Consider the following 10,909-nt stretch of genomic DNA (forward strand, 5'->3'; position numbering starts at 1 on the left):
ATGCTGATTAGAGAAAATACAATTACAAATTAAATGCAGATCCTGCACTAAGTTTAAAAGCAGACCTGCTTAGAGAGCATATCCAGCATTTGAAGTTATAAAAGCACAAAATTGTTCATCAGTTCCATTACTAACATAGTATTTTGCTCCAGCACTTGAAATTTAATTAGAATATTTCTTTTATTTCACAAATTTATTCTATTATAATATTGTATAATATTAAATATTATGTTTCTACTATTTATTATATTTCTACTATTTCATAAATGAGTTTCATCAATTCATCCTCTCCCTTCACTGTCAGCTTAAAAAAAAAAATCACAGTCCTTTTAAGTCAGGTGACAGGTACCACCATAATATTAATTTTTGCATTGAAAACAATGTCAGGAAGGAAAGGTAGAAGATTTTCTTCGCTCAGCTCATGAAACATATTTGGAAAAAAAATACTTTTGGCAGCACCATATAAGCCATATTCTAGCTCTCACTACAAATCCTTTCCCCTGCTATAAGCGACTCTAGGTCACATTAGTAACTTGCTCAGGGTGTTATACTCATCTTTTCTACAAGTCCTTGCTCAATGAACAAGCTCGTCCCCTGCTGGAGATCACTCTTGAAGTAGAGCTGGATACACTTCAGCAGAAGGGACACGTTGTGGAAGTCGTTCTTGTCCAGCTCCTGTGGAAAGACGTGGAGCCGTGCTCTGTCATCCCAGTCCGTGGGTAACAGAGGCAGTATTACAGGGTGGGTAAAATCAGCTCTGGTACACGGGCTGTGGTACTCACCCTTCTCAGTGCTTTGTCGAGCTGGCTAAGGAGAGAGTTGCTGTACTTTTGCAGCGTGTCTGTTTCTCTCTCTTGCAGCAGGTCACTTATCTTCTGGTACCCCTTCCCCTTAAAGGCATCAATGAGCAGTGATTCGAGCTGTGAAGATAAGGGAAACAAACACAGCAGAGATTTAACACAGGCAGACATTTGAAGCACTGGAGGACTGATTATGAGAAAACACTCACAATGCTTTTTTTGTTTGTTTGTTTGTTTTTTAGTAAAGTTGGAGAATTGAAGACTTCATCTATATTTACTTCCATTAAATAACTGACAGCTCTGAGCACTGCTGCATTCATATAAGAAAGCACCTTTAAGTACACACAGGTAGATGTTCGCAAAATAAAGCTAAAGATGTACTTAAAAAGCTCCTTACATAGTCTTCTGCATGGGCTGCCATGTTGCTGCTTATCTCTACTCCGTCCTTCACTGTTTTCTTTTCTTTGAAAAATAAGAGGAAGCACCAACAATTAAGACAAATAAAACACTTTTCTGCTCAAAACCCAACAAACTTTCAGTCCCTCTATCTTTCCCCCAAGGCTCATTTTATCTCCTAAACGAAATTTCAGCATTTTCTAGGGCCTCTGAGACCCACAGAGTCCCGGCTCGGTCTGCACTCCCCCATCCACCGCCCGGGGGAAGCGACCGTCGGCGTTCCTCAGTGCTGCGGGTCCCAACGCTCCAAGAGAAGGGCTGACCCGTCCCCAGCCCCGAAATTAAATCCTCCTCGCTCGCAGCCACCGCTCACCAAAACCCTACCTGCATCCCGTCTCGGTGGGGCTGTAGGGCAGGCTTTATTTCACGATGGAGGAGAAAACGGAGCGCCTTTCCCTGGGGAGAGGAGCGAACGAGAAAAGCCCTTGGCCAGGTGGGATCATTTAAAGCATTACGGGAGCACGAAGCACCCAGCATCTCCACAGCATCACATAAGTGTGTTTTTTTTTTTTTTTTTTTTTTTACCTTTCTGTTTCTGAGAATTGAAAACAATAACACTCCCCCCCCCCTTTTTTTTTTATTTTTTAAACAGAAGGCACATCGACTGTTTTTCACCCCTAAAAAGCCAGCGTGTGCAACTTCCTAATAAACTGCAACCCACGATGGCTGTCTCAGAGGGAGAGTTCCCAACCCGCAGCAATACCAGCCCCCAGGGCCGCTCCAAGCAGCCCCGCGCCGCTCTGGCGATATCGGGGGGCTGCAGCCCTCCCCCCATAGGCGGCGGGGAACCCCCCTCTTCCCAGCACCCCCAGGGCCGCCCCCGGGGGCCGGGCGGGAGGTGCGGGCCGCCCCGAGGCGATAAAAGCGGGAGCCGCCGCCCGCCGCTGCCCCCAGCATGAAGCTCACCTGGGACATCAACGACCCCAAGCTGCCGCAGGTACCGGGGCATGGCTGCGGGTGGGACGTGGTGCTTTAATACACGGTCTTATCCAGCTGTGTGCGAGCTCCTAAAACGACCTTCCTTCTCTATCTTTCCCCTGTTAAGTCTTTTTAAAGAATCTACGGTTGACTGTTTTCTGCTGATATCATCTAAACCATCTGCTAAATCATCTAAATCATCTAAAACAGGATATTGTACCTGTTTGCTCACGTCTGATTGAATGTGTTTGGAAATGAGTATTCAGATCGGTTTTTTCCCTCTGTTTGTAAGCTCCTAATATGTTTTCAACCCACATATTTTTCATTGTGCATCTAATTTTACACATAACGTGCAGTTACAGAATGGGTCAATTCTACAAACACCTGAATTCCCTGGGATGGCTCACATGTGCTGTATATGTGTGTTAAAGGAATGTTGCAGGAAATTGTTATTTTTGCTGTGTTTGGAGTTTAAAATATTAGGCGTTACTTAATTTTATAGCAACTACATTTTGATAAGGAATGCCAGCAAGTTGGTGACATCTCAAATGGGAGCATCCTTTCTCTGAACCACTACTTATATAGTGGAATATATATGTCTGTGCCTTGTCTGGGGGGGTTTTGTTTGTTCTTTTCTTTCCTTGTTCTACTTGCTATGGATGCACTTCAAGCAACTGCTGTCCAACTAAAACTTGAAGCTTTCAGTCTTCAGGTGCACAGCTCCACAACGAGCACACAGGTGGTGGGCAGACAGGGAGTGTTGGTAATGAGGCAGTGTCCAGCAGCTGGGCAAAGGAGCATTGGTGACAAGAGACCCTCTTATTACTGGTCATCATAGAATCATTACGGTTGGAAAACCAATTAAGCTCATCTAGTCCAACCACCAACCCATCCCAATGATGCCCACTAACCCATGACCCTTGGTGCCACATCCACACAGTTCTTGAGCGCCTCCAGGGACAATGACTCCTCCACCTCCCTGGGCAGCCTGTGCCACTGCCTTGCTGCTCTTTATGAGAAGAAATCATGCAAAAAGAGAATGGCTCCTGACTCTTGAGGCATGGAAGCTTAAGCTGCATTTTGCTTGTTACAGGCTCTTTCTGAAAAAGCTATTCTTTTCCGCTTTTTCCAATTTTGCTGCTTGAGAGGTCATAGAAAGAAGCCTTGGGACAAAACCCCAAGGTGGCACCATCATAAAACAGGCTGAGTTGGAAGGGATACAGAAGGATCCTGAAGTCCAGCTCCCAGTTCCGCACAGGACTACCCAAATCCAGCCCAACGTCTGAGAGCGCTGCCCATACACTCCCTGTACTCCAGCACTCAGGGCTGTGCTCGCTGCCCTGAGGAGCCTGTTCCATGCCCATCACCCCTCTGGTGTAGGACCTTTTCCTAACTCCCAACCTGACTCTCTCCTGACGCAGCTCTATGCCATTCCCTTGGGTCCTGTCACTGTCACCAGAGAGCAGAACTCAGCCGCCATCAAGTCTCCCCTTCTGCTCATGTTCCTTTGCTCTCCCTGTCACAGGAGCCCGAGCGCTTCGACGCCTTCCAGGAATGGCCGGACGGCTACGTGCGCCTCATCTACTCCAGCGAGGAGAAGAACGCGCAGCGGCACCTGAGCGGCTGGGCCATGCGCAACACCAACAACCACAATTGCCAGATCCTGAAAAAGTCCTGCCTGGGCGTGGTGGTGTGTGCAGGGAGCTGTGCCCTGCCCGGCGGTGCCAGGCTGCAGCTGCGGCCCGCCATCTGCGACAAGGCGCGGCAGAAGCAGCAAAGTGAGGGGGGATGTAGGGGACCTAATTCCCTCAGCTAGGCCTGATTTCTGAACAGAGATCAGCCTTGCCTTCTTGAAAGTCTGCTTTGCACGAATTGCATGTGTTTGCATGCGCTGTGAAGAGTGTGAGGGATATATTTAGCTCCCAATTTTGTCAGTGTCTGCCTGTAAATAACTAAGGACAAATTGGGCCTACCGTGCTCTCAATCGCTAGCTTTTGTTAAGTATACAGCTCTAGTCCTTACCGTTCAGTTATGTTTGGTACTCTGCAGCTTGTTTCCTTCAGTATCATACCTCAATGTGAATTTCAGTGAAGGACTCGCTGTACTTGCCTTCTGCCTTCCCTCCAAACCAGCGTTTTCTCTATCTGTACTTGCAGAGAAAGCCTGTCCGAACTGCAATGCAGCCCTCCAGCTCATCCCTTGCCGTGGGCACAGCGGCTATCCCGTCACCAACTTCTGGAGACTGGATGGCAAAGCAATATTTTTCCAGGTAAAAAGCACACGTTTCAAATTATATATACATATAAGTGCACGGACAGAGTGAGCATAGTGGAGTTCTAGTCTGTGCATGGATTCCTGTGTATTATAAACATGGCACAACTAATAAAACAGTAACACTTGGCTGTATTTTTAAAAAAGCAGTATATTTTTAAAAACACTTGAGTTTAACGTTTTCCATCTTTGCTATAACACCATTATAGCAAATGGTGTCTGAAGTTCTTTTGATGACATTACACAAATGGGAACAAAGGGTTTGTCCTACACCTTGGCATGTGTCTGATGACTGAATCTCGACAAGGACCTAGGATTTATTTTCTAAAATTAAAAAATGAGGAAAGTCTCACTTAAATTTCTTAAGACCAAATCGAAAAAAAATCATTTGACGTGGAAAATAACATTTTAAAAAGGATTTTAAAACTTGCTGAAAAAAAAAAAAAACCAATATTTAGAAAATTGTTTTGAAACTTCATACTGATTTCTTGCTTTTTCTTTTTAAGCCATGTGAGGACAAAAACTTCAGAAGAGCTTCTGTTTTGGGATGACATTCTCTGCTGAATTTGTTGTTGTTTTTTTTCCTTGACCTAGACTCCAGTGAACTCTATTCTTCCAGTCAGTAAATGGAAGCAAACTGATGACGTTTCCAAATTCTCACCTGTTATTTATCATTCCTGTTAATGAGATATCTGTTGTACAGATGCAAAGACTGAAAAGATCTTTATCAAAATTGCTGATACTGCCTCACTTAGAAGTTAACACCTATCTGAGAAACGATGGCATTTTAAAAGCAGTTTTAAGTTTCCTAGTTTGTGTTAGGGACTACGTGAAGGTCCACTTAGAAAGTGTAATGGGTAACCGCATGCGTCATACATTGTTTTATCATATGTGAATATAGCTTTGGATACATCTGGGTATTCATAGATGTTTCAATAGCAGATCATTTTTTGATGGCTTTCGAGGGTGTGTTTCTCAGTCTCCTTCAAGAAAGTGGTCATTGTTTTAAAGTAGAGAGAAACCTCTTTAAAGCCTGTTATTGTCATTTTAGTGGCGGATGTTATCAAGCAGAACTGAGTGCAAAAAAACAATTAAACTTGATTTATAATCCTTTCCCACCACCACCCCTTTGGTTCTGATCAGCTACTTCTGAATGCCCTAGACATGGGTAGAGCCTTTGCTCCTTCATCATTCTGTCTCGCAGCTCTGCAGTAATCACTGGCTTCTCCTCCCTCAGTTCTTCCTTTTCTCTACCTGCAAGTCACAACTGAGTTTTATTAATTTATTTCTAAATTTAATCCTTCCTTGTTCTTTAGTTTCTCCTCTGAGATCTCTAGTGCAAGACTATTGGTTATGTCATGGATACCACTCATTTTATTACTGCATTTTTTTTCTCTTACCCACTTGCAATTCACGTATCATTCTTTGATTATCTTTATTTAGGCTAAAGGAGTCCATGACCACCCTAGACCAGAGAGCAAATTGGAGGCAGAGGCAAGACGAAGTGCAATTAAGAAGCATATGTTATCTTCTCAGAATTCCCAGAAAAAGAGACTTCTGAACTCGGAGGTAAGTCAAGGTTTTGAGTCAGTTAAAAAGTTGTCAGAAGTATATACTGGGAAGTCCAGGACAACATAAAGTTTTATATCATGCTACATTTCTTTGTTTGGGACTGAAATGATCAGTAGTGCAAGTGTCAGGATATGCACTGTAGGCAAAATCCACCCCTGAATCTTAAAGCTCTTGTCCTTTCCAGGCTGGAAGATACCATGATAGCAGTGGTTATGTCAGTAACATGCAAAATCTGCCCTCCATAGATGTCCCAGAAAGAGTCAGTATTGTCACAGACACGAGCTTTTCAATTCCAGCTCAGCCTTACCCTTTGCCACAAAATACCGATCTCTACAAGATGTCTTATGACTCGGCCAGCTTCCAAGAGGACCAGCTGTTGCCATACCAGAAGTGCCCCAGTCAGAGGATCTATGTGCCCAGGCCATGTAGTTACGAGTTTGGAGTTCCTCCCTTCATTAGCTCCAGCCCTTACCCATCATGTTATAAAGATCCAGCAAATCCTCCCCTCGATGCTGACCCTATCAGTTTGAATGGATCTCACTATAATTCTTTGACCAGCATTGACAAGAGCTTTGACCATACTGGTAGGCATTATGGACTGAAACCCATCTGGGGGAAAACTGGCAGTGGAGATAGGAGCGACTATGGTCAGATGCAAACAAACACTAACCACCCTTATTATGGTGGTGAGTACTCCGGCAAATACGGTCCCAGCCCCTCTCCCATGGCTCCACCACTACAGACTGTCATCACAACCACCACAAAGGTGTCTTACCAGGCCTACAAGCCATCCATGCTGAAATACAGCGACAACCTCTGCGACATGAAAAACCTTCAGAGCTATACACATGTGGCTGAAAATGTCTCAGGCACTATCTATTCAGGGATGAAGATTCAGGAAGACTTTGGGATGATCAAGTCGGCATTGCTCTACCAGCACGACCCAATCACCACAAAGTCCGAACCAGTGGAGAGCGTGGAGGCCTATCGGTACGGGTTACCGCCAGGGAACAGCTATGCTGAGCATGAAGGACAAACCTTAAGGTTTGAGAGTACTGAATATTGACTAAATGTTACCTAAATTCTATTGGGATGGTCAAGTGGGAAATTAATGGTTGCGCTAATGGTGTGTTGTTTGAGATTTGAGGAGGTGTGAGAAAGCAATGCATTGTTGCTTTCTGGAGCTGAAGCACATTTCCTCCACCCCCCCCCAAAAAATCAATATATGTACCTCTAAAGTAATATGAAATGTCCAGACATGACTGGGAGATGGTGGTGTGGAGACAAAGGAAGTAAGCAGCCTCTTGTAATGGAGACTGTGATCTGCTTAGAGCCACTGTTCCTCCCAGAGGTTGGAGAGAGAGTGCTCCAATTGGGAAAGGAAAACACACCCCAGGCAATTGAAAAAGAAAATAGAAGTGGCTACAGGTTACAGCCAACAGAAAGAAATGAGAGTGAGACAAGTTGCAGGATAATTTATCTGAATGATCTATCCACCTGCCATGATCTATGTAAGGAATGCAAAAACTAGTGGGCTAGAGAAATGATAAACCTGCATGGAAACTGCATTTTTGTTTAAAAACAGCAGGTCAATGCAAACAAACCTTGTCAATTACTACTACTCTTCTTCCTGCCTCACAATTAGGTCTTTCTCTTTTCTCCAAGGGACTTCTACTAGCAATTCCTAACTCCCTCCCCCTCCCCCGACAGTGAAGTTCTCCTGGCAATAAAGCAACCAACAAAGCAAGAGGTCAAAAACCAAACTTAACAAAGAAAACTTGAGAACTTGCAGCTCTAGGCTCTCAGCTAATGAAACCCTTCTCCAGTAGGCCCAGAAGAAGACAGCATTGCTGGTTTCAATTTACATATTTTGGAAGCTGCTGTCTAGTGCTATTTAATGAAACCAAAACAGTATGCTTTGCAAGAAAGCTGTGTATGCAGGGATTTGGTCGAGGTAACAGCATCAATTATTATTTACTATTTTAACTTTTTAGACACTCAAATATTTTGGAAAGTGTTTTTGTATATTTTTGCTTTTTTGAGTAAGAGCATGCATGCTACTGTATGCTTTTAATAAATATGCATTTAAACACAAAACAACACATAATATAACACAAGTGGTTCACTGGTTGGCTTCAGTGTGCAGAATCTTCCAATGCTGTCATCAAATTAATAACAAAAACTTATTTGTCTGGTATGGTGTACAAACACTTGGGTTTAAGTCATTGTATTTGGTGCACTGCTTTTTTAACTTTGTATTTTTTATGAGAACAATGCACAGTCTGATACTTGAAATGGAGTTGCACAGCAAATTAACCAACAATATTCAGCAGTGGACTGATCAGCATTTTAAAAGCTCAAGCCACTTGAAGCTGGAATTTATCAAGTGACTAAATGAATTCATCTACATCAAGCTTACATTGACTTCTAGTGTATTTGCTGTCTGTCTCACCAGGCTCTTTTTAAATTTTTGTGGCAGTTCTACAAGGTGGTTTAGATTACAGAAATGAGTCAGGTGAGCAACATTAGTTAGATAATTAGCCTACACACTAAGCTAAGCAAATGGCAAGTTGCTGCCCAGAAAATTTGAACCAAGTTTTGGGGTCAGAAATATGCAACACCATACCTATACACAGAACTGAAACTTCTGATCTGTACTCTCAAACATATCCAATCGGTTTGGGAGTAGAATAAAAATTAAGATAAAGCTGCCTAACATTAGAAGAAAAATAGGGGTATAGGTGGGGAAAGGAATTAAGGTCCAGCAAAATGACTGGAAAGAGATTCATAGAAGATCTCAAAATCACAGAGTTTTAAAGATGTAAGCTACCCCATTTTGTGGCTTTAGGGAAATTAGATGACTGTGACTCTACCTTCAGATGTGCTAAAAACGCCAGGACAAGCTGTGGGGGTTTTGTGCTGTTAATATACTGGTATAAAGCTTGTTGCTGTACCTGTGTGCTTAAATTGTTATGCTACATGCTCTCATAACACAGCCTTTTAAGCAGAACTTTGTACATCAGCTGAGTAAATGCAGACAACTGTTAAAATGCTACTTTTGGGGGGGGGAGATTAATGTCTAATGAACACAGCAGCTGTTTAAGCACAATACAAAGGTATGGTAGCAATTAGCTTACTGTCTCACCTGTGGCCCTCAAATAAAAACTCTGAATATTATTGTAGCCTCTCTTTGTGCTGCTGCTTTTCATCTACAAGCCTCTGGGACCATGTACCTACGCCTTAACCTTTCCAGATAAAAGAGCAGATGGATTCAATCGGGTGTTGTACATAGTTTTCTGTCCAAAATACAGCAATTTGAATGTGATGCTAGCTTCTGTAACAAAAAGCTGAAATCAAGTGCCTCCTTGCTGGTTTATATAGCTGTGGAATTGACTTTAAAAGCGTGTTTCTCGAGTGAAGCAGCAGCCTTGAAGAAAGATGTGCTCCCTTCAGTCCTCAAGTAGCTTCTCCATTCACTGTGCCCCTCAAGCACGGTTTCTGGGCTGCCCACATCCTGGTCTGCAGATGTCCTGCCTAACAAATTCCTGTTAGAGTGTAGCTGTGGAGGGGAAGAATGGGCTTTCTGAACTTGGCCATCTGTGGCTCCAGCTTCACACCAACAAGAGCCCTGCTGAGGAAAGCACCAGCTGTCCCCAGGCTGAGGATGCCCTTTATATCAAAAAGCAGCCTTTTAATGGCAAGGCTTGAAAGCTTGGGTGTATAAAGGATCTCTTCCCAGAGATAAGAGGCTGCTCAACAATTTTTTGAGTGCTTCTGTTGATCTCAGCCGTTGCTCTCTGCTGAGGCACCCATTGAGGCCTTCATCATCTCCACAGGCAGAGGCAATAGTGGGAAGGCGGGAAGCAGAGCTCCTCTGGAGACGCTAATGGTGCAGCGGGGCAGAACTCCTGAGTTTGTTTCTTGCTTTTTCCTGAGTGGGTTCTGGGGTTTCTTTCTGGATTTATAGGGTTTTCGTCTGCGCCTTTTTTGGGGGAGTTATTATCTAATACAACTGAGCTACTCCCATTCACAAAGCTGGACCATGCAGCAGGACACAACACATTTCCAGGGGTACGTCTTCTGAGGAGATGAGCTACACAGTTTTGAAAGCTCATGTCATTCATGTCATTAGATGCTAGGAAAAAATTCTCTACTCAGTGAGTGGTGAGGCGCTGGCACAGCTGCCCAGAGAAGCTGTGGTGCCCCATTCCTGGAGGTGTTCAAGTCCAGGTTGCATGGAGCCCTGGGCAGATGAGCTGGTGGGGGCAGCCCTGCCCATGGCACAGGGTTGCAACTCTAAGGTGCCTTCCAATCTATGATTCCCATTGTTATCAGCAGGAGCAACATGAAGATAAAGGAACCAAGGCCTTAGGATTGCCATAGTTCTTCCTAAGGACGAGAAGTTAGCCCAGGGGTGTTAGAGCCCACCTTCCTGAGAATTAGTGAGGACAGCACCTGGTGTTGTCCCAGCCCCGGACCCCAGAGGTCTTCTAGCTCTTGAACAAAGGGAGAGAGAGTCAATTTCTGTTAATGCAGTAATACGGTTAAAAATGAACAAAAATGGGAGGGCATTTCAATACGGCACCTCCATGGGCTTGCAAGAATCCATAGGCAACACAGCCATCAGTGGGAAAATAACCTAATCAAAATAACCCAAACAAAAGCAAAGTGAAGTTCACACAACACCGATTAATTACAGCATACCCGCTGTCACTGGCTGCAAAGCCATTCGTAAGAAACCCGCCTTCTGCTGGCATTCCAGCCAAGCATCAACACCCAAAGAGGACTCTTTCAACAGCAAATTAGCAGCGAGCGTGCTCATATTCCCGCGTAAGAAGAGCAGGCAAACAGCTGCACTACAGCTTACGAAAAGACATTGCAGCCGCAATCAG

The 10,909-nt window shown here is 44.0% G+C and overlaps 2 protein-coding genes across 3 annotated transcripts; one reads left to right on the forward strand and one right to left on the reverse strand.

Annotated features, from left to right (window-relative positions):
* Positions 1-526: 526 nt before the first annotated feature.
* Positions 527-10,195, reverse strand: LOC146544597 (synaptonemal complex protein 2-like). Of its 2 annotated transcripts, XM_085220215.1 has the most exons (5): positions 2,163-10,195; positions 1,581-1,652; positions 1,198-1,262; positions 783-920; positions 527-675 (listed from the first exon to the last, which is right to left on the reverse strand). In XM_085220215.1, exons 3-5 carry the CDS (start codon positions 1,219-1,221, stop codon positions 538-540), a joined length of 300 nt encoding a protein of 99 aa, XP_085076341.1. In that variant the 5' UTR covers positions 1,222-1,262; positions 1,581-1,652; positions 2,163-10,195; the 3' UTR covers positions 527-537. The 2 variants fall into 2 exon arrangements, with proteins under 2 accessions (XP_085076341.1, XP_085076340.1); XM_085220214.1 differs by having other exon boundaries at positions 1,581-10,195.
* On the forward strand, positions 2,152-7,098 carry GCM2 (GCM transcription factor 2). The gene is given in 5 exon segments (XM_085219905.1): positions 2,152-2,193; positions 3,634-3,952; positions 4,331-4,443; positions 5,889-6,014; positions 6,202-7,098. Coding segments are annotated over 5 exon segments (1,497 nt in total).
* Positions 10,196-10,909: the final 714 nt, after the last annotated feature.

Source organism: Meleagris gallopavo, chromosome 3, assembly GCF_905368555.1.
Source record: "Meleagris gallopavo chromosome 3, MGAL_WU_HG_1.1, whole genome shotgun sequence".
Classification (NCBI taxonomy): domain Eukaryota; kingdom Metazoa; phylum Chordata; class Aves; order Galliformes; family Phasianidae; genus Meleagris; species Meleagris gallopavo.